The sequence below is a fragment of the Lynx canadensis genome, chromosome B2 (genome assembly GCF_007474595.2).
Source record: "Lynx canadensis isolate LIC74 chromosome B2, mLynCan4.pri.v2, whole genome shotgun sequence".
Classification (NCBI taxonomy): domain Eukaryota; kingdom Metazoa; phylum Chordata; class Mammalia; order Carnivora; family Felidae; genus Lynx; species Lynx canadensis.
In genome coordinates, this window is record NC_044307.1 from 39,671,407 (window position 1) to 39,694,456 (window position 23,050).

Below are 23,050 nucleotides of genomic sequence, written 5' to 3' on the forward strand. Positions count from 1 at the left end.
TGGAGAGGGACACACGCAGATGTTGATTAAGACATGTATTCATCAGAGGGGCGCCTGGGTGGCTCAGTCGGTGCGTCTGACTTCGGCTCAGGTCATGATCTCGCAGTCCGTGAGTTCGAGCCCCGCATTGGGCTCTGTGCTCAGGGCCTGAGGCCTGCTTCGGATTCTGTGTCTCCCTCTCTCTGCCCCTTTCCCACTCATGCTCTGTCTCTCAGAAAATGAATAAAATGTTAAAAAAAAAAAAAAAAGACATATATTCATCAGAGCTGGCTGGGTGCAGTCCTGGGGATAAGAAGTATGCTCAGAGGACCCAGACTTAAATCCCTGTGTGATCTTGTGCAAACCACTTCACCTCCCCGAGCGGCAGGTCCCTACTTGCAAAACGAAGCCAATAATACCCGCCCGTGTGAGACTGGCGTGAGAACGGAATGAAACGATGCATGCTTGAGTGCCCCCCATGCAACAAGTCCTGCGAGCTCCCGGTGAGGCTGTACCTCCTGCGTCTCTGTGTTCTTGGTATTTCCTACAGTGCATGACACGCAGGAGCCCTTGATAAGTGTTGGTCAAATAAGCGAAGGAAGTGAACCCTTCACATTTAAATGGTGTGTGTGTGTGTGTGTGTGTGATGACCAGAATCGTAATAACGTGTGTTCACCTTGTACCCGTGATCACTGCCTTTTCTTTGTGGACTCAGGCACTACCATTACCACCCTGTTTTACACCCCTGGAAAAACGCCTGAGAAAAATAATCTCTGCACAAGTGCTTTCAGTAATCAGCCGATCAGGTCGGGTGACCATAGGGTTGATTGTCAATACCAGAGTGCTACGGGGAGTGGATGGGGCATGAGTAGTAACTATACCTGGACAGCAGGTAGAAATTATGGCCATCCAGGCAAACCACAATGCTTGGGCATCTTACAGGGCACTGTGCTGCTCAGGATTCTCTGGGAAGAGAACCCCCAATACTCCAAACTGACCTGACTCCTGTTGTCTAGTCAGACTGTGGAAAGGTACGCTCCCTTTCCACCACCACCACCCAGCCCCACTTGGAGCATCGTTCTGACAGTGCCCAGCGTTCTCAGTTTTCTCACTTTCAACCTCTAGGTGACTGTGACCCCAGCCTTCCACTGCCCTGAGAATGTCCTAGAGTATTTGCAGTGCCCCAAACATGAATGCCTGTGGCCCCTGATATGCCTGTGGCATCCATGATATGAATCTGTAAAAAGGTATCTGTCCATCTTCCAACGCTATTTCAGCTCAGGGATTTTTTTAGGGGCCCCAGGTCTCTCATTACTTTCAATAGGCTTAGAACTGGTCCCTCTGCTTCTGCTCTTTGGTCTATCTTCAACCAAGCAGCCTGGCTGATCCTGTAAAAATATAAGTCAGACCATGTTCTCATGTGTTCAAAGACAGGGGCTTCCCATATCACTCAGAGAAAAAGTCAAGGCCCTTAGAGTAGCCCATAAGGTCGCACCTATCTCGCCCACACTTATCTCTCTGGCCTCATCTCCCAGGACTCTCCAGTCGCCCAGGTGTCCTTGCTTGTTCCGCAAACACACAAGGAACGCTGCCTCCCCAAGGCCTTTGCACCGGCTCTTCCTCCCCTTGGAACACTTTCCCCTTAGATATCCATATGATTATTCCCCTCACAACCTTCAGCTCTTAGTTGTTTCCTTTTCAAAGTGCTTCCCTGGCCACTCTATAAAAATATAACCTCACCTCTTGTCACTTCTGTCCCCCTCACCTTACCTGCCTTTTCTCCCTGGCACTTCGCACCAGCAAATAGCCTATATGTATATCACTTATTTTACTGATTGTCCAGCCCCCTCAAGCTCTGTGGGGGCAAGGGTTTTCATCTGTTTTGTTCTGTGCCATAGTCCCAATACCAGAACTGGCACCTGGCATATAGTAGGTATTCAACAAATATTTGTTAAAGGAATAAAGGACTGACCGAGAGGGAACATACCATGGAGGTCAAATGTTTGGCCTCTGGGGTACAAAGGCCTGGGTTGGAATTCTGACTTGCCACTTTCGGGGCTGCATGGCCTTAGGCAAGGCCCTTAACCAGCCCTTCTGGGAGTCCAAGTTTCCCTATGTGAAACACGGGATGATACAGATTGCCTCCCATGGCTGTTGACAGTCTGATTTCACACATAAACCACGAAACTCACTGCCTGTCTTCTTTCAAAACCCTCGGAGCTCGTAAACAGCAATATCGCTAACTACTGGAGGCTCCCAAATCGACACTGCATTATGGGTTCATAACAGGCAAATCGGCGTCTGTTCCCTTTAAGTAACAGCTCACAGTTTCTTTCCAAATTGGCAGCTCTTAGCCCACCCCGTCTCAGGATGCTCCTTTCCTGAACCCGCCAGTGGGGGAGGGGGTGGGTCTCTACAAGCACCCCGTTCAACACAAGCCTCATCCTGCTTACACTTCTGAGAGCATCTCCCCCAAATCTCAGGATGCTTACCTGTAGGCCCCTTTTTCCATGCCCCCCCCCCCAGTGAAGCTGGAAAGGTTGCATGGGAAACAGAGGGAAGGATGTAAGGTGGAGGGGGAGAGGATGAATACATGTGTGAGCTGGTGGGGGAAGGGAGAGCAGGCCTCACCATCCCCACCTGCCAGCTTCCTGTCTTTGCCTCCTGATAAATAGGGGATACTAATGGCCAGAGTTTCCATTCCCCCCATCCCGGCACCCGCTGTCACTCAATTAAAAAAAGATAGAGGGCGAGGGCCTGGGGGAGGGGCAGAGGGCTCTGGTTATAAAGCCTGTGGCCAGGAGGTGAGAACACTAAGCCTGGCCTGCCCAGTGCTCTTCCCGTCGTCCCCAGGCAGATTTAGCTGCTGACAGCTGCTTGGGCCTCTGCCGCCAGGCCCTGGCCGGGGAAACTCACCACCTCTCCCCTTTCTCAGTGACTGCGGAGCCACAGCCCCTCCATGGCCCAGAAAGAAGAGGCCGCTGCGGCCGCTGCGGCTGCTGCGCCCGCTGCGCCTGCTGCGCCCGCCTCCCAGAACGGTGAGGATCTGGAAGATCTGGACGACCCTGAGAAGCTGAAGGAGCTGATTGAACTGCCTCCCTTTGAGATCGTCACAGGGTGAGACCTGGGTGTGGGCCGGGTCCCTCTCCCTAGAAGAGTGTGGGCTGGGGCAGGCTGGGGGAATTTAGGATGGGAATAGTAGGGGTCAGGGTCACAGACCTGCAGCCACAAGCCTACCATGCATGGTAGGGGCTGCGGGGGACACAGCTGCAAATTTCGCTTGGCCTCTCGGGGTGACACTTTGGACCCTCTAACCAGGGGGAGGGAGGGCAGCTCCTTAGAGGCAAGGGCCCAGAGAATGAAACCACCGCTTGGGCCTCCTGGTACCAGGATGCCACCTGCCTCTCCAGATACAGGCTGTCGAGTCCTAGGGAGTGTGGTAAGGACAGGGGATGACACAGGCATATTTAAAGATGGCCCCAAAGTATCTCCTCCCTCGACTTCTCTCTGTTGCTGAGAGGGCCTCTCCTCTATCTGTATAGCTCTCACTCTTTCTTTAGAGCTTCTCTCTGGAGTGAAAGATCCTGAGACAGGGAAAACAGACCCACCCTTTCCCAAGGCTGAGTGAGAAGCATTTTTTATTCCCCTTATAGAATTGAATCTACCCACAGGTTCTTCACATCCACCCCCAGGGAAACAATAGTTACAGCACAGGTAACAGTCCAGGGCCAGAAGCTTCTGGGCAGAAGAGGCATTCCACCCTCAGCCACAGCCCAGAGGAACAAGGACCCTGAGCAAACGGTCTCCAGGCCCCAAAGAGAGGCCTACATACAGGGTCCCTCTGTCTTGTCCAGATTATGACATCTCCAGGAATAGCACCAAGTGGTCCTTCCTCCTCTTTCCTCTCTGTTCCTTTTGCAGAAGACCCTGCAAAGATCATAGGCAAAGAAAAAGGGGATACATAGACCCATATTCCCTCCCTCAGCTCCCGGGCTTCCTTCATGGGAGTCCCAACAATGCCCACAAACAGAGGAGGGTCCACACTAGGAGAAATTTCAGGAAAAATGGAGGCATGATGTCCTCAGGGGGCAGAGGAGCCTGGGTGGCCATTTGGACTTGCTGTTTGAAGCTTGGCAAGTGATTTTCCAGTCCTGGCCTTAGTTTTTTCATTTGTAACATGAGGAAGTTACACTAAGTTGATCCCTAAGGTCCCTTCCAGCTCAGATATTTTCTGATCTCTACGAGAACCTGAGGGGAAGATGCATCCTAGTTCCTAAAGGAAGAATTCTGGCGAGAGCCTGGAACTTGCATTCACCCGTGCCCAACCGACCAATGTCACCCTCCCCCTAGGATTAAAGGAACAGAGGAGCACAGACTAATATAGACCTAGGGAGGGCCTAGGGCTACCAGGCCAGGAGGCCACAATCCAGTGGCTCCCTATGGAAGAGATCCATTTTCTAACCTCTAAGGCTGCTGGTCTATGCTGCCCTTGGTCACACACAGGCACGTGCACACCCACTCTATGCAGTGTTGTGATCTCCCCAGCGCAGGGGCAGGATAGGTCCAGAACAGAATTAGACCATGTGTGTTCAGTTGAACACGCTTTGCGGCCCCAGGGTGGTTGGTCCTAAGGGTTAAATCCTCTGGTGCAGTTTACATTCGTCCAGTTTACATATACTCGCACTGGCATGAGCCCATTCAACCCTCAGCACAGGGCTGGGAGAGGGGGTTATGTTATTGCCACTCTACAGATAGGGAAACTGAGTCAGGGAGACTCAGTAATTTGTTCAAGACCACAGAACCAGTACGTAGCAGTCTTCTTCTGACCCCAGCCAAGTGTTCTTTCCAAGGCCTCTTATTCATTCTGGGTCCCAGATTTCCCAAACAGGGCTCCACCTGCCTCCATCTGTGAGGTCTACTCAGAGCTTTCTCTGACCCAAGGCACAGAAAAAGAGGTGTAGCAAGGTAGTTTTCTGGGTGCTCTGAAAGCAGTTCAGGACGGAGGTGGAGCCCTGAGAGTTTCCTGGCCATAAGTAACAGCTGTGGAGATCTGTCTCCTGGGCCCCTCTGGGTAAACAGACGGCTTAAAATAGCCCAGAGGTGCGGCTGTGTCTGTGCTCGGACAGGATGAGGGAACAACTTTCCCCTCTTTTCCTCTCCAGATACCCTGGCATCAAGGAGGTCAGCAAAGCAGCTCCTCTCCTAGCCTAGACTCCCAGAGAGGATGGGTCTGTCTACACGGCTCCTTAGATTTGGGCCACAAACTAGCAGAAGAGGGAGCAGACAGAGGTGAGGTGAGGTGAGGAAGGAGTACCAGGTAGGAATAAGGAGATATGCCCCATTTGTCACGATTCTGGCTTGAATACGGCACTCAAGATAGAAAGCAGACCTAAGAACATTAACAAAATAACATGGTAGGAAGTGCTAGAAAAAGGTCAAAAACTGTCGTGGTGTGCCAAAGCCAACTCACGATGAGAACGGCCTGTATGCATCTCTTTCCAATTTTGCATTCAGTGACTTCATGTTGGTTTCTTGAAATCTCTATAGTGGGAGTATTTACAGAAATCAACAAATGTTAGAAATCACGACTGACTTCCTTCCTTTCTTTCTCTCTTCCTTCTTTTTTTTCTCTTCCTTTTCTTTCTTTCTTTCTTCTTTCTTTCTTTCTTTCTTTCTTTTATTTTGTCTTTCCTTTCCTTTCCTTTTCTTTTTCTTTTCTTTTCTTTTTTCTTTCCCTCTTCCCCTCTTTCTTTCTTTCTTTCTTTCTTTCTTTCTTTCTTTCTTTCTTTCTTTCATAGAACTGGGTGTTGAACCAGCACACCAAGGAAAGAGAGAACCCTCTAAACACAAAAGGAAGAGTAGAAAGGGCTCAGGTTTGGTTATGCTTAAGATTGAGCTCTGAGGGGTAAGATTTGAGGCCCAGAGAAGGCACCATCCATCAGTACCAGGTTTAATTTCTTGCGTGTTGACCATTGTCCAAACTCTAAGAGGGTGGATCACTCGACCTATCTTTCAGATGGGAAAACCAAGCCTCAAAGGGATGAGTAATTTGCCCAAAGTTAATGGATGGAGTAGGGTGTAACCCCAGGGCTGTCTGACTCCAAATCACCACACTGCATCTTAAAAAGCCATAAATGGGAGGCTTTTTATATTCAACAAGTATTTGCTGAATAGGAATCATTTATTTACTGCCCATTTCCCCCACTAGTATTTAACTTCCATGAGGCCAGGGACTTTGCCTTTTAACTGCTTTATCCCCAGCACAAAAAATAGTGCCTACCTCCTCATAGACACTCAATAGGTATTTGTTGAGTAAGTAAATAACTGAACTGATGAACAAGCACCTATTGTATGTTCGGCTCCCTGCCAGGTATCGGGATAAGGCACTAATTATAGGGAGGGCTTCTGAGAGGAGAGAAGTTCAGGATACATGAAGACCCAGCAGCGCTCTATGTAGAGGAGAATTCCACGGGTTCGTGCCTCTCTCTGAACTCGGCATGCTTGAGGGAAGCTCTGGGGCATCAAAACTAGTTGTCCCCTCATCTCTCCATCCCAGTGATGAGCGACTGTGGCTCTGCCTAGCAGGCCCCCTGGCTGTGTGTTTGTCTTTGTTGGTCTCTAGTTGTGTTGTATATGATTTTGCATAAAGCTGAACCTGCTATCAAAGGGATTTGCATGGAACAGACATAAATGGCACAGACAGTGACTCCTTTCAACCACTTCTTTAGCTACCAGAGGTTGGCTCCGGCCACATGGGGAACACAGAGAGTACATGCAGGGTTCAGAGGAGAAGGGAGGGCAAGGAGTGAGGGCCTTCGACTCCGCTGTGAATGCCACAAGCCCCTCACGCCTCGCCCTGGTTTCCAGAGCACGTTGGGAAGGCTTGTCCTAGAAAGAATAAAAGACAGCCACTGATTCTGGCCTCCCTGGCTTCCACCGAGGCTGGGGGAAGGTCAAAGCTCCAGCGTGAAGACAGTGCCTCCCAGGAAAAAGGCAGTGAGCTGCTCAGGGCTCACCAAGGGCAGAATCCCATCCAGAATTGCAAATCAGGAGCCAGCAGCCCAGCAAACCCCATCTGGGCTCTAGGAAGTCAGGCTGTTAGAACTCTCTGCTTCTAGTCTCCTTCTGACCGTGCCCACTCCTCAGCATCCACTTTGAAAGTGGTCTGGAAAAGGGAGAAGGAAACTGAAACCAGCAACTCTTGCCTCTTTTGAGCAGGGCACAAAAGGTCTGGCAAGGAAAGCTGAGACAAGTCAACACTCAATGACCTGTGAGTAGATTTTCCACTCCATGGATTATTTTGGAGCAAATGTTTAATCTCAGACCAGTCTCTGCTGCCTTCCGGGTTGCTTTCTTTCACCGTATAGATTTCTGCTTAGGGAACGCAAATATTTTTAAACGTGAACGTGAGAAAAATACGGTATAAATATATTGCATGTGTTCACATCCTTGCTCCCTCCATCAAGTCGACCATGCTCCAAATGTTCTCTCCCAGATATTAGGATTCTTGGTTTCCTGCCTAGAGAACTGCAATGCCCAGTAGCCTGGGTCTCTGCAAACGAAGTGTGATTGACTTGTGTGCAGGAAGTATGAGGACGTGGTGCTTAAAGAAGGGGGAATGGGGGGGAAGGAATAACACTGTTGGTTTCTGTGCCTGAAGCAGTGACTGAGCCCAGGTGAAGAAATCTGCTACCCACATGTTTCTCCTGACCACCATGCCGATTAACCCGCGCGCGTGCACACACACACACACACACACACACACACACACACACACACACACACACACCACTTCAGCAGGAAAACACCCGCTGGGGGGCGACAGCAAGGGCTATAAGTAAATATGGTACTCAGGCATCATGCTACTAGGAAAAAAAAAGATGTTTGTGATTATCTAAGAAATTAGTGTCACTATTTCCTTCCTTCCACTAGCAGGCATAACAGTGTTGATTTATTTTGTGATTCTATAAAATCACCCGAGATGACCATATTGTCTAGCTCCCTGGAGAGATTTCAGCCCTCTCCCACCTCTGTTCCCCTTCAGGGCCTGCTGTTCCAGCCTGTGGGAGGCCCAAAGGACCTCATTTGCCCCTTATGCTCCTTCTGGAAAACCAAGAAGCCCATTGAGAAGCCAAGCAAGCCCAGTTTTTGAACAAGCTGAAAGGAAAGACTGGGAACCAAGACCTTCCCTGACTTTCCTTTTTTTTTTTTTTTTTAATGTTTATTTATTTTTGAGAGAGAGAGAGAGTGCAAGCAGGGGAGGAGCAGAGAGAGAGAGAGAGAGAGGGAGACACAGAATCCAAAGCAGGTACTAGGCTCTGAGCTGTCAGCACAGAGCCCAACACGACGCTTCAACCCATGAACTATGAGATCATGACCTGAGCTGAAGCTGGACGCTTAACCTATGAGCCACCCAGGAGCTCCCCCCCGCACACTCCCACTTTTATTTCAATATTGACTTTCCTTTGCCCCTTGAAAGCATTTCCCTTCCTTAGGCACCTAGTCCAGAAGGCCCTGCTGAAGCACAGAGTAGGCTATTGGGCTGCTGGCCAGAGGGGTGGGAAACTGATATTTATAGAGAGGTGAACTTTCTTCCTCTCCCTTGGGTTTCAGGTTTCTCTGGGTCTTCTCCTCCTGTGAAGGGAAGAGGAGGAGGGGAAAGCATCAGAGCTTAAGAGAGGCTGGGAGAAATAGCAGCCTCACACTAGCCAGCCAACTCGTAACTATATGCTGGGCCAAGTTCATACTCTCACTGCGCTGCATTTGGCCAAGTTGGAGCAACACTTTTGGGGGCTCCAGAAGGAAACCCAAGGGGCCACACAGGCAGCTATTGGTGAAGCCCCCAACCAGACACACAGTTGTGAATACTTCCAAGGGTTTTGAGAATCCACCATACGGTTGGCTCTGGATAGATTTGGGGGCAGGGGAGTGTCTGGCAAACGGCCTTGAAGAGCATCAAGTGTTTGGACAAGGAAGATAGGCTTTGTGCTTCTCAGGAGAAAAAAAAAAAAAATCCACTCTGGAAAGTGAAGGTACCATTTAGCAGCCAGTAAAATCTAGGCATGGTCTTGAAGGGTGACTTTCATTGGGGAGAGCTCATTATAAATGAATTCCCAACAGGGATTGAAATAGGAGAGGAGAACCATTAGGCCATCCATTCTCCCCAAATGTTAAGTAAATAATAAACACATTTGACTGGGGACAGAGGGGTTTAGAGAGCTAAGTATAGTACCCAAAAGAATCCTGGGGCCAGGTCCTCAAACACATCCATCTCCACAGTGGAAACTGAACTTGACAGCAAGAGATATGGAAACTTGGGTGGAGCAAATTTTGCGATGGGGGTGGGGAATACAGCAGGGAAACAGCTCATGTTTTTTCAGCTCTTTGGCACCTGGCTGCTTAGCCCTAAGAAGACAAGGCCCTGGGACATCTGGGATTTCCCTGTAGCCCTGGAAGTTAGAAAGGGAAGGCATGTAGGGCAGTAACAGCAGAGTTCATGGTTGCCACAGGGTATCTTTTGGGGCAACTGCAGAGATTACTTTAAAAAAAAAAAAAAAAAAGAAAACATTCAGCCTCTCCAAGCCAGTACTCAATCCCCTCCTCTCCTGACATTTCAATCTCTCCTGTTAAACGCTCGTCATCTCCTTGGCCCTCCAACCTACAATAGGCTTCCCCATTCTAGAAAGACACGCAGACACACAAAGATAAAAACAATCAGCTCTGATGCCCTCTCTAGCCCCTTTCCTTTTCTCTCTCCTTAACTACAAAACTTTCCCCCAAACCCGGTCTTTTTCTGCTGGTTTCATTTCCTGCTCATCCTAGACATAGTCATCACCAAGTCTGGCATCCTAAGACACCAAGTGGGCTTGCTTAATTTCAAGCTTTTCCCCAGCCTCACTATCTACCTAAAGCCACCCCGGACGTCACTTTTATTACGTCCTTCTTTACTCAAGAGGCTGTAACAATTTTCTGCTGCCGCCTAAATCAGGGTTAAACATTCAAGAACCTTGGTGCCTTGTCCTCCATGGCTCCCTGTGCATTTAAAATTAAAATGCTCTCAGCTGTCTTAGCCAGAGTGGAGCTGCTAGCTTATAAGCATCTGGAGGGTAGAGGCCAAGTCTTTTTTTTTTTTTTTTAATTATTTTTTTTTTTGACATTTATTTCTTTTTTGAGAAACAGTGTGAGTGGGGGAAGGACAGAGAGAGAGGGAGACACAGAATCCGAAGCAGGCTCCAGGCTCTGAGATGTCAGCACAGAGCCAGACACAGGGCCTGAACTCACGAACCATGGTATCATGACCTGAGCTGAAGTCGGACGCCTCACCGACTGAGCCACCCAGGCACCCCCCAAGTCTTTTTTGACTTTGACATGACTCAATACTACATGTGACCTAAACTCTATCAAGGTACTCTTGGATAGCTTGACCTCAAAGATTAAAGCTTCTTGGACACTTGTGTGACAACCCTCCTTCACCTGAGGGAAAAGACAGACTTGAGAAAGTCACCTGGAGAGGGGGGCACTGTGCGTTGTGGGCCAGCCCAGTACCAAGATGCAACAGCCATGAGTGACAAGGAGGAGAAATGGAAGCAGGAAATGTTCCGCAAAATCTTCCTCTTGCTCTATCATGAGAAATTTTACATGCTTGCTACTTTGTAAGATTGCTATTTGAACACTGCTTTTCCAACGTTGCCACCTATTAGAATCATCTGGAGGGTGTGTTTGTTTGTTTGTTTGTTTGTTTAATGCTGGTGCGTGGGTTCCCTCCAGACCTTCTGATTTCATTGCCTTGGCATGGGGCCCAGGCACTGACATGTGTAGAGTCCTCTGGGTGATTGGGCTATGTAGCCCCCCGCGAGAGAGTGACTGCTTTAGAAACGCAGGCGCGTGCTGTGTGTTGGAGGGATGGTGGGGCGTTTGAAGACCCTCACTATTGGGGTGACCTGAATGCACACCTCCAAATTCTCTCCCCTGCTCCAGATAACACCTTTCTGAATTCTTTCACACCGTGTGGTCGCTGATGCTAGCCTGGGCAAGGCCGGCTTTGCCCGGGAGAGCCGACGTGTCTCTGAGGCACCGAGGCTGGAGAGCCACCTGCTCTTAGACATAAGCGCTCATCCTTCTTTCTTCTCCCCTGTCCCCTCTGCCCTCTCGCCCCACAGGGAGCGGCTGCCCGTCAATTTCTTTAAGTTTCAGTTCCGGAACGTGGAGTACAGCTCCGGGCGGAACAAGACCTTCCTCTGCTACGTGGTGGAAGCGCAGGGCAAGGGGGGTCAGGTGCAGGCCTCCCGCGGGTACCTGGAGGACGAGCACGCCGCTGCCCACGCCGAGGAGGCCTTCTTCAACACCATCCTGCCGGCCTGCGACCCGGCCGTGCGCTACAACGTCACCTGGTACGTGTCGTCCAGCCCCTGTGCCGCCTGCGCCGACCGCATCGTGCGGACCCTCGGCAAGACCAAGAACCTGCGCCTGCTCATCCTGGTGGGGCGCCTCTTCATGTGGGAGGAGCCCGACGTCCAGGCCGCGCTGCGGAGGCTGAAGGAGGCCGGCTGCCGGCTGCGCATCATGAAGCCCCAGGACTTCGAGTACGTCTGGCAGAATTTTGTGGAGCAGGAAGAGGGCGAGTCCAAGGCCTTTGAGCCCTGGGAGGACATTCAGGAGAACTTCCTGTACTACGAAGAGAAGCTGGCGGACATCCTGAAGTAGGCCCGCCGGGCCCAGCCTCACGTGAGTCACGGCGCCCCTGTGGTCTTGTTAGCCTTGAACTTGGGTCGAAGGCTGGCGGGCAGGTGGCAGAGTGCGGGAGGTTTGACCTGGCCAGGAACGAATTTCCCTTCTCTGCTCTGGGGGGTTGTAAACACATTTTACATCTATTGATTTTTGAGAGACAGAGTTAGTGCACGAGTGGTGGAGGGGCAGAGAGAGGAGACCCAGAATCCGAAGCTGGCTCCAGGCTCTGAGCTGTCAGCACAGAGACGACGCGGGGCTCGAACCCACAAATCGTGAGATCATGGCCTGAGCTGAAGTCGGACACTCAACCGACCGAGCCACCCAGGCGCCCCGTAAACACATTTTAGAAGATCCCAAGTTTTCCTTTTCTCTTAACTGCAAATTCGTCTCCCTAAACCCTTTTCGTTCCTACCCTGTTGCATCAAATGAACTTTCCCCAGAACTTTGGAATACTCAAAGGTTGATAGGAATCTTCAAGCTTTGGTGAGACCGAGTGACCTGCCGTGGTCAGACTGGCCCTCAAGAAGCATGCCCCCACTGGCGTTGAGTCCAGACTTACTGACTCCGGACATCTTCTGGAGGCCCTGTTCCCACCCCCAATTGCAATCTTACCACTCCATTGTCCTGTAATGTAGGCTTTTCATTCCTTCAAATGTAATTTTTTCATTTGGGGTACTTTTGAAAGTCCCCAAACGGATTTGTATTCAACTTATTATTTTGCCAGAGAGGCTTTCATGTTTTCAAATAAATGGTTCGGCCTTGAAGGAGACCAATAATTTCGGTGTGAATATACAAGAACATTTTTCTTACTTTGAGAAGACCTCAGCGGAACTCATAGAAAAATGCTGTATTCAGGAATGGGGATACCACAGCAACAAGTTCCTCTATGCAGGAATATAGAAAGGGTTAAAAAGATGTTTGTAAATGAGACAGCAGCTCAGAAGTAGCCTCCTACAGACATCAAGATGTGATAGAACTGGAAGTAAAGATTAGCTATTTAGGCAAATAATTAGGACACAATTAAGGCCAACTTGGCCTCTTGCTGAGGGTAAATTAGACTCTCACAGAAACAGGCCGATTACCCTCAGGAAAGAGGGTAAAAGATCCTTTGCTAACTTTTTTTGAGTTCGGTCTGATCTAGTTTGCTCCCGCAGAAATGCTATAACCAAGTCCCTTCACAAGGCCTGAGTTACTGATCAAGATCCTCCAGAAACGAAGAAAGGGTCTTTACCCACCCTCTTCTCCAACTTAAATTCTGGAACAATTCACATATTAACAAAATGTGAATGCAGCATGCTTCTATGAAGCTTCTATGAAGGGATGAAGCTTCTATGAAGCTATCCAATTTACTCTTGGTGTCTCTCACCCTTAATATTCTTAAGAGAACATGTGGCTTCATAGACACGTTTTTGGAAGTATCAATGTTCTGGAGCTCGATGTTGCCAGACATCTGCTATTAGACATGCACACAGGGTGCCTGATAATTCTCCAGCTGAGCATTTGCCAATCCGAGAGGACATGATTTTTGGCCATTTTTTTACAAAAAGCAGGGCCCATCGAATTCAGTGAGAATATGGTCACGTAATGCAACATGGTATTCTGTTCACATAAAATATGACACCGCTCTAGTGGTGGCGAGTGATAAAAATAGATTTCTAAGGGTGACTTCTGAAAATACCAAACTTTTAAATACCTTGAGAATTATATTAGTGTAGGTGCTATCACTGTAATTATAAACCCTGCTCAGACTCCAGAATGATGAATGGTAGCTTAATTTTAACTATAGTATACTTTCTTCGTAAATGCCTTTCCGAGTCACAGGCCACTTCTTCCAGCTGCCTAACCAGCAAGTCTTCAGAGATGCGTGTGTGTGCATGTGCGCGCACCTGTGCACGCACGTTGTTTTTTCCATTAAGTTAAATAATTAGATAGCTAAATCTGCTATAAAAAGTAAGCATTTCAAGGAGGATTAAAAGGAGCTTTTAATTTTGGATAATTGAGGGTTGTATCTTACGCTAATCTAAACGGAAGTAAAATAGATAAATCAGTTTGAGGGGAAAGTCCATTTCCAAGTCAAATTATTTTAAAATAAAATATTATTGGACATGTTCCACATTATAAGCCTCTTTCCATTAGTGTACATGACCGTATTATCTGGACCCATTAACATGCTTCTCTGTACTGTATTTGAGTTATTCATGTTCCTGAAGGGAAAGGTTAAAATGTACCCAGTTAAAAAAAAAAAAAAAAAAAAAAAAAAAAAAAAAAAGGCATGAAATCCAGTTGTAATCTAAAAGCCCTAAAGAACAACTCCGCTTAATTAGAATACTAAGAAATGGGCATTTGTTAAAGAAAATTTGCCCTACGTTTCTTATTCCATCTTTTTTAAAAAAATGACAGAATAGGACTTAACCATGTATCTAACTCAAGAGAATAGAATTAAAGTAGGGATCTTCTGGGGTTTTCCCTGTGTGAACCACACCAAAACATGAATAGAGCAAACCTAACACTGGGAACAGTGGAAATCACAGGCAACTGGGGGAGAAATTCAGATTGCTGGGGAGGGCGGAGACCTCAGCTCAAAAAAAACTCTTCATTGGGGCCAGCAGAGCTCTCAGTAACATGCTTTCTTGTTTTCTCACTAAGGTCTGCCTGCTGCCACCAGGAGACAGCAGTGACATGTATGGCCATCTGGGACATGTCTGACTTCCTAATACCACTTGAGCTGGACAACATTGGACACCAACCAATCCTCCTGCACAGGCCCTCCAAGGACTCTAAATATACTGCTCATGCTGTAAATCATTTAAGCCATGGCTCTCTCTAAGGCTGCTCTAAGGCTGCTCTTGGGAAAAGTGAGTTGCAAGGAAAATGACAACTGTATATGGGCCGCAGGCATCTGTGGGGCTGAGGGGCCTAATTATTCCCCCAAATGGGTTGCTTTGAGGCAAAGAGCCTCAGACCCAAGGTTTGTGCAGATCTCTGAAATATGTCCGGATGTGTATTTAAGGTTTTTTTTTTTTTTTTTTTTTTTTTTTAAAGAAAGATAGCAACATTAATAAAAGAAGTGGTGTGGTTTTTCTGTGACCAGGTTTTTTAGGGAACTTGGACATTTAGAAGTTACTATGTACAGTGAACAAGTCCTAGGAATAGGGACGTTCCCAGGCTATGAGCCAAGCCAGAATATTAGAAAGTGGAAGGGAGGCTTAATCCAGGGCTTGTCCAGGCAACACAGGATACTAACTCTCCTAGGCGGACTTCCCACCCCAGTCTTGACCTTTATCCAGTATTTTCTTCTGTGATTACTTGTAATTGAGTGCCTTTTCCCTTCTCTGAAGACAAGGAATATGGCGGAGGGTGAAACAAAGGCAGGGGAAATCTGTTTACAAGATATCCATGTTCCGACTGCCAATTAATAAGCAATTAGCATCTTAAGGAGAGGATAAGTAGGATTTCAATGTTCAGACACACATACTGTAGGAGTAGTTGGTATGTGGTACTCAATGGTGATGGCAGGATGGTGTCAAGTCTCGTTTCTTAAAAGGCTTGAGTCTTATGGAGAAGCAAAATTTCACATGTGAATTTCTGGGTGTTTGCCAAACTCTAACTAGGTTTCCAGGAATAATGTGCTCATTCTATCAGACCATGCCTCTTCTTCCCAAGCTTCAAGTGTGATAAATCGTCAGAATTTGACCCCAAGACTATATGCAAATGACAAAGCACTTTATCGTATCCCTGCTGAGTCCCAGAATTCCACTTACAGCCAGTCCTCCACAAGACTAGTCTTTGTTCAAAGAATCATCAAGGCTCATACTCCATGAAAAAAATTAACCCTAATTCCTTTAAATGTAGAAGCCTACAAAATCAATGTTTTGAGCCAAAAGCAAAGATTTATTTGCATAAACAAAATACTTTCATTCTAAGGTTGCTCTTACCATCCCACTCTCATTCTCTGTGTTTTGTATTTAGACATTTCTTTTTCCCCCTTCGGTTTTACCATATGTGGACAGAAGTGAAGCTTCAAGAAAACCTAACAATGAACTTGGCCCTGCACTACCCCTACCCAACAACATGAACTTGTCTGTTCCAGAGATACAAAAGTGAAGTACTTTTTGAAACTGCTGCCTCCTATCAGGCTGCAGTGTGATAAGAACACGAGTCTAAAGTACAAAGATTATATTTAACTGGTGTTTCCATAGTGTTTCAGCAACCCCCTTCTGAAAACCAGTTCTTTTATACTTGAGTAAGCAGCAAGTCCCAGGACAGACCCAGAATTCACTCTAGGGAGAAAATCAATAGTTGGGTCTCGCTATTTTAACTTTTTTAAAAAAGCTGATTTATTTTGAGAGAGCGAGAGAGCCAGCATGCAAGCGGGGGAGGGGCAGAGAGAGAGGGAACGAGAGAATCCCAAGCGGACTCCGTGGTGATGTGGGGCTCAGACCCAAGAACCATGAGATCATGACCTGAGCCAAAACCAAGAGTCGGGACATTCTACTGAGTCACCCTGGGACCCCTAACTTTAATTTTTTTTATTTCAAGTAGGCTGTACGCCCAATGTGGGGCTTGAAAGCAAGGCCCTGCCATTAAGAGCTGCATGCTCTACTGACTGAACAGCCAGGTGCCCTTGTTTTAATACCATACTAATGGTAAAACAGAAAATTCCACTAGTTTTCCCAACACCTTTGATACTGAATCCGGGGACATACTCTTTCACCATGAGCACAGGAGTGGATAAAGTGGTGCTCTCTTAGCTTAGAAAGAAAAGGGGACTAATATTTACTATTCTCCATTCCAGCTGGCTGCACACCACAACCTTCTGCTACTTAAAAGCACAAAGAAATATAGCCAGCCCTCCACCCCACCCCAAACTACCAAACTAGAATTTCTGAAGGAAGTGGGCCTTTTTCTTAAAAAGATTCATAAGGATTTTGTTGAGAGCCGCTGATTTGTTGAGTCATTACTCTGCCCTGAGCAATTCAGCAGGCATTTACTATACGTTACCTCATTTGTTTCATGGCTGAATTCATACACGTTCAGTCACAGAAGCTTTGTGGTGGAAGAAGAAAGAGTTCACCAGGAAGGGATTCTAAACCCTCCTTTCCAGAAATACTGACCCACAGTTCTTGTCCATTCTGATTTCTTCTCACCTTGCTGCTCTTCCCCCTGGACCCTTTGTCTGATTTCTCCCAATTAATTTTCAGGCGAATCTTCCATTACCCAGGTCCAGAACAACAGATGTGTGTACAGAACCTCACTAGACCCCAAAAGAAAAGATATTTATTCTTCCGTTTCTGTCACCACAAATATCTTGTTAACAACATAACACTCATCTTTGTAATTTAAACAAAACAAAACCCATCACTCTCTCCTAGGATGAACGTGACATTAGATTAATACTAAGCAAACTCACAAATGACAAAAGATGGAAAATTAACTGAAATGTTCATCCTTCCTGAAATTTCTCTTAAACAGCAGAGAAGTATAATCAATGCTGCCACCCAGTGGCAAGCCAAACAAGTCAGGAAGCATCCCGGAGAAAACAGGGGTCAGAGGCCCAACATCCGGTTTCCTTGCCTCGTATCAGGCCATCTACTCCTTACCTTGCAAAAAACATCACAGCAACATTTCCCAAGCAATCCCTCCTCCACAGTTCCAGTCCAATCATGAGAATACAGTAACCCAAGTCTGGCCCGTGACACAGACTACTTCACATGAAACTTCCCCTGACCGAGGACTTATTAAATAGGCCAGTTCACCCAGTGCTATGGTCCAGTAGGGGTTAAAACAGGAGAATGTGGACACATCCAAAGCGCCCGTCTGTTCAGAGTGTGTACACAGTAATTCTGATGTCTGTTGCTTCAAATACCTCCTCAATCATTGCAGATACGTTTTCCCATTGCAGACGATCAAGACCACATCCAATCCTGAAAAAGACAAAACATCTCCGCTGGTTGTGATGAAGCTATCTGAGAAGGCACTTCTTTCCACTTCCCTTAGGCTGTACCCACTGAAAGCAAAAAGACAAATGATCTGGCCTCACACCTAGGCAGCTATGGCGGGAGTCCGCAAGTTAATTCCTGTTGTGAGTCACCTAAGGCTGTTCCTAGACAGCCCCAACATCCAATAGCTGTCACTTCTCTTTTGCCTAATAAGGTACCACTTCTCAATTGTTTGAGGCTACATTTAGAAAATGTATAACTGTGGTGATATGGGAACCTCACTATCCTTCTAGATCTATTGATAAAAACTAGCTGGTATTTTTAAAATACGCTTATGATAAAGGAATGGAAGGTGAAGGAAGGTAAAAAGAAGGACAAAGGACAGGATCTCTGCAAAAAGGAAATCAAAATAAAACGTCGGGAAGTCCTGAGCTGATTGCATTTCAGTCTTTGCAACACCCTGGTGAAACATCAATCAGCCCATAAAACTCTACTACTACCTGGCACCTTTCTTCTAAGATGTTACCTTATTGATCCTCAATATCCCTACAGGAAAAAAAAAGAAGACTTAATATTGCTAATTTCACATAATTAAATCCCTGAAAAAACTGTGATAAAAACACCCAAAAATTTGATACATAAGTCACGAATACATTAAAGCCCAAGGTAAGATGAGGGACCTTGTAGCCACATTTATAATTAACGTGGAGCTTGGAGCAAACCTGCATGCATGGTCAGCACTGACTAAAAACTAGACAGACAGGAAGAGAAATGACCCCAAGCCTATTTCCTAAAATGAAAGTAAAGAGCATGTTGAACCCCCAATGTCATTCCCTTAAGTTCCCAATAGCTAGGGTCTAAGACATTACATAAGTGACGTATCCTCTGGCTACTACCCACATGGACTACAAAACAAGCATGCAGATTAGAAGGCAGTGATAATTTACAACTTTTTCTGTACCAGATTAACGGGCTTGGGATACCTGAAGTGGCCCAGAAGAAAATCACAATTGCTCAGATTTGGTTCTTAAGCTTTTACTCCTTCAAGAACAGAGTCTCAGCCTTAGATAGAAGATGTCCAGATTCAACAGAGAGGACTCAACAACATGTCCTCCCGACTAAGCAGGCTGTGTGTTTTAATTATTCTGATTCATTCAACACAGGCTAAGAAATGGGTAAAACGTAGCCTGAGGTCTGACAACTGGTTCACTGGTGATGTTAAAAAGCTTTTAAATTTGTCCACTTTTAAGCCTGTATTTTGAGTTAGGCTTTCAAGTCATTTGTCTCCCGGTGAGACAGCAAATGTCACCACTCGATTACAAGTATTCATTCGGGGCCCTGGATTTCCTTGCCTGGGCATAGAGAGGTCGGTGACTCCATTCTTCAGACAGTGGGACTTCATGGCCTCTAAACTCTTCTGTAAGTTTTCATAAGTTGGCTTATGTGAAGCCCTTTTCTTTGTAATCTGAGTACAAAGAATGAATTTAAAACTTCCATTAGTCCAAAATGATAGCCAAAGAAAAGCCATCACATTCTCACAACATCCTGATCATTAAAAAACTATATACTTTCAGAATTCCTTAGAGCAGGACAAATCTCATATTGTCCCTTCCAGTTATGGGAGGCCCTCAGGAAAATCCACTAAACAGGGCCTGAGAAACCCAGAGAGCACCATGTAGTAACTTTTCCTTTTCCCAAGAAGCCCAGGAGATTAGCAGGCTGTGCCTATTGTCTATTGTTTTTAAACAAGGTAGGTCAAAGTCTCTGTGCCACTTCCAAGAGATAAGCAATGTATCTGTAACAAGAAAGAACCCATACCACCTAAAAACTTCCTGTTAAGTCTATTTATTTAGAAACCACAGTTGTTTGCTTTTCATTTCTCTATAAAGAACAAAGAGAAACTGGTAGTGTTCCAAACAAGACTGGAAGTCGCATCGACCTTAAGGACAGCATCCCAAGGGCTTAAGGCATGTCCCCATTCAGTGTGCTATCCACATCAGACTTGTAGTGGGTTGGCTGCTCTAAGTCGCTCAGCACCATCACCAAGCAGCCACACTCCTTCCAGGGCCTAAAGGACATATGGACAGTGGAAGAATCCCACATTGAGGCAGAAGGCAGGAAAAGAGCTAAGTAATACCAGGCACTGCATTTGAGAGGGAAGAACAAAAGACAAACTCCTTTGGGATATCCATCTTTTGAGATATGTTTCTATCTCACCATAATTAGGAAAGAATTAAGGCACGGGGGACATCCCTAATTTTTCCAAGTCTTAGAACACAGGCTTTTGGTAGTTGTCACAGTGGAGCTGGGAGGCAGCCTCGTGCTCCTTTCCAACGCAGTGCTCCCAATAGCCACCACCACTGGATCTGGGCTGGCATGGATCAGAAGTTGTGGCCATCTTTGTCTGTCTAGAACGGAACATCACGAGCAACACAAATGCAGCAGCCCACATCCAGTCCTTAGAACACCGTAAGAACTGACCCTCGTCTTACCAAGTAATATATATATCGCCCATCTCTCTTCAGAACAGCCACTTCTCCAGATTTCTTTTCTACAAAAAAGTTATTTAATAGTAGAAAGGTATTTAAAAAAACAACACCGATTTGCATTCTTCAATTTAAAATAAAATCTTTACAGGTTTGAGTTGACTTCAGTACTAAACAATAATTTCAACTCTGAAGAAACCTAGGGTCTCTGTTAACACTGTTTCTTATCAGCCTTCCTTAACTTCCAGCTTTCTTATCCGTTTTCTCAGTCTTGTTTTCCTCTTATCCCGTCCTGCCCATATTTTCAAATACACCCTTACTTATTCACTTAAAAAACTTTTAATAACTTTTTCTTTTACATATAAAGAGTTACTGTGTTAAACGCATTATGGAGCACAGAGATGTGTAAAAGTTCCTAATTGGTGAAGAGCTTTCAATGAAGGGAAGGTGTCCCGTTTACAAAGAACTACAATAAAAAGCAGTATAAACTTTTAATGAAATCACCAGTGGAGTCTCCAACCCGATAAACCTGGACCGTGATCTGAGTAACTATTGCCAAAGCTCTACATGTGATTCTAACTCCTGTCTCTGGTTTAAAATCACTGGTAAAGTGATGGGAACGATCCGTAAGGAAGAGGTTTTAAACTCCTCTTTGAGGAGTAAGTAAAATATGGGTAGACAGGATCTTGAATGCCTAGTTAACACCTATGGACTTCGTTAAGCACTTCTGTTATTAAAAGTTTCAGAAAACTGAAGTAATATCAACAAAGTTTAATGACAGAGGAAGAGATTAGAAACGTTTATGAGAATTCAAGTTTGGTGTGATGAAGACCCAAACTGTAGGCCATGTTTGTAGAGGAAAACCTTAATCTGAAGAGTTCAAGTTCTCAGTGGTTGGGAACCACTGCATGTATATCCTGTCTAATAATTAAAATGTAACAGGTGATTAAGACAGTCTAGCCAAGGCGGACGAGTAAAGCTGTTTTTCAAAACTCACGTTGATTTAACAGCTCCTGCACCCCTCCAAATTTCTTCTTGAAAAGGACAGCTATCCCAGCACCCATTCGACAATCCTCACTGATACAGTGGGCTAAAGAGTCTGTTTTGGGGCATGCAAAAAGGTCTCCTTTCACATAAGTGATCTAAAATGTGAAGAAGGGAAAAGAAAGGTTTTATTTGATACAGAAAAACACTAAGATATTTCTTTCATTTTCCTTTATTGTGTCTCCCACCACTGCCCCTCCTTGATTTAAAACCAAATCTGCTGCGGCACCTGGGTGGCTCAGTCAGTTGAGAGACTCCTGATTTCGGCTCAGGTCATGACCTCATGATTTGACACTGAGCCCCAGGCTGCAAAAACAGCGTGGAGCCTGCTTGGGATGCGCACCCGTGCGCGCGCGCTCTCTCTCAAAACAAATAAATAAACGTTAAAAAATAAATAAAACCAAAGCTGCAGAATTTAAGGAGTTAACTACAACAAATTAAAGCATGTGTAAGAGAAAAGTGATCATGATCTCTGCCTCGTACTGTATCAGCCTTTCTGAAGCAAATCAGCTGGGGAGGGAGGAAGACAATTCAATTATGGCTTTAATTAAAGTGTTTATGCTTTTGACCTTAATTATTCTGAATTTCAGTTCACCAATAAGTTAATAGTTGCTACGCACTCTGCTTCCTTCTGGATCTTCATTAGGGCTGCCGGCCATGATACTGAGTCGCTATTTCCAGAACTTAGGTGTTTCTTCAGCTACGAGAAGGGAAAAGGAAAAATGCTTAGGCAGCCTGAACATATTATATTCAAATTCCCTGACCACCCACTTGGTAGTCTTCTTCCCCCACCATTTATCGATGAATGGGAGTTCGTTCAGGCTCTATAAAGTAATACAAAATTCTTCTGGGGCAAGAATGAGGAAGGATGGCTAGGTCTGGAGGCGGCCGGGCCCCGCTCGCATTTCGCGCTTTCCTTGGGGGCGCCCCGCTCGGCCAGGGGAAGGAAAGGCGGTCCCTACGACTCATCTCCTCCTTTTTCCGCGCCCGGGCAAGGCGGATTCAGGACTGTCTCTTCTCTGCAAAACCAAAAGTACTTCCCCAGTGGGTCTGGCACACGAGACAAAAGGAGGGACTTGGCCACAGTCCCGCTGAGCAACCGAGGAGTGTCTGGACCAGGGGAGTTGTACCGCCGAACCGCAGGCGGGGAGAGGGAAGGAGGCCTCTCAAGGAAGGCTCGCCCCCATCTGCTCGTGGGGGGGGACGGGGAAGGAGTCTAGGGAGGCCTCCCGTTCTGTCTCCCACCCTAGGGCAGGTCAGCGAGGGAATAGGGCCTGTCCTAGAGTCCCGTGGGAAGGAGAGAGAAGGCTCCCTCAAAGCCCCAACATACCGGGGTTACCCTTCCACCTGGAAAGGAGTCGGCCGTTGCGAAGGCCCGCCCCGCGGGGAAGGGCTCCGGATCCAGCCCTGGTAGGTGGGAAGCAGCAGACGAACCCAGACACAGAACCAATCCAGCCACAGCCCTTAATTGCACGCACCTAAAATGGCCGCCCACCACCCGGGAGCGGGGCGGAAACAAGCCTCTCTAGCAAGCCAGCCGAACTCGCGCTCTTTGGTAATGGCCGCCGAACTTCCGGCGGTAAAATCCGTGGAAAGTCCCGCCGCCGCCCGGGCATGCGTAACGAGACAGCCCGCCGCGAGTGAGGAAGAACGGCGCTTGCGCCTTAGCCCCAGGGGTGTGTCTCCAGCCACCGCAGAGAAGGGGTGGGCAGTTGGCAAAGAAGATAGTTAGCGCCTGCGTAGTACTATGTTTAGGGCGGTGTTTGAGTTCAAGGATCTGGCGCGTCCAGAAGGCGCCTGCGTATTCCTTCTGCTGGAGATGGTGTCGAATCAGGAAAGTGGGCGTGGCTCCAGGGAACGCCTGCGCGATGCTCC

At 46.9% G+C, this 23,050-nt stretch overlaps 2 protein-coding genes across 4 annotated transcripts; one reads left to right on the forward strand and one right to left on the reverse strand.

Annotated features, from left to right (window-relative positions):
• The first annotated feature begins 2,938 nt into the window (after positions 1 to 2,938).
• On the forward strand, positions 2,939 to 14,417 carry APOBEC2 (apolipoprotein B mRNA editing enzyme catalytic subunit 2). Its single transcript, XM_030315456.1, has 3 exons — positions 2,939 to 3,096; positions 11,139 to 11,703; positions 14,353 to 14,417. Exons 1-2 carry the CDS (start codon positions 2,939 to 2,941, stop codon positions 11,680 to 11,682), a joined length of 702 nt encoding a protein of 233 aa, XP_030171316.1. The 3' UTR covers positions 11,683 to 11,703; positions 14,353 to 14,417.
• Positions 14,418 to 16,957: 2,540 nt separating this feature from the next.
• OARD1 (O-acyl-ADP-ribose deacylase 1) lies at positions 16,958 to 22,813 on the reverse strand. 3 transcript variants are annotated; one of them, XM_030315458.1, is made up of 6 exons: positions 22,654 to 22,813; positions 21,796 to 21,875; positions 21,129 to 21,273; positions 20,138 to 20,196; positions 18,998 to 19,110; positions 16,958 to 17,630 (listed from the first exon to the last, which is right to left on the reverse strand). In XM_030315458.1, exons 2-6 carry the CDS (start codon positions 21,832 to 21,834, stop codon positions 17,528 to 17,530), a joined length of 459 nt encoding a protein of 152 aa, XP_030171318.1. In that variant the 5' UTR covers positions 21,835 to 21,875; positions 22,654 to 22,813; the 3' UTR covers positions 16,958 to 17,527. The 3 variants fall into 3 exon arrangements, with proteins under 3 accessions (XP_030171318.1, XP_030171317.1, XP_030171319.1); XM_030315457.1 differs by lacking the exon at positions 22,654 to 22,813 and adding an exon at positions 22,506 to 22,647; XM_030315459.1 differs by lacking the exons at positions 18,998 to 19,110; positions 22,654 to 22,813 and adding an exon at positions 22,506 to 22,647 and having other exon boundaries at positions 17,542 to 17,630.
• Between the last annotated feature and the right edge of the window lie 237 nt (positions 22,814 to 23,050).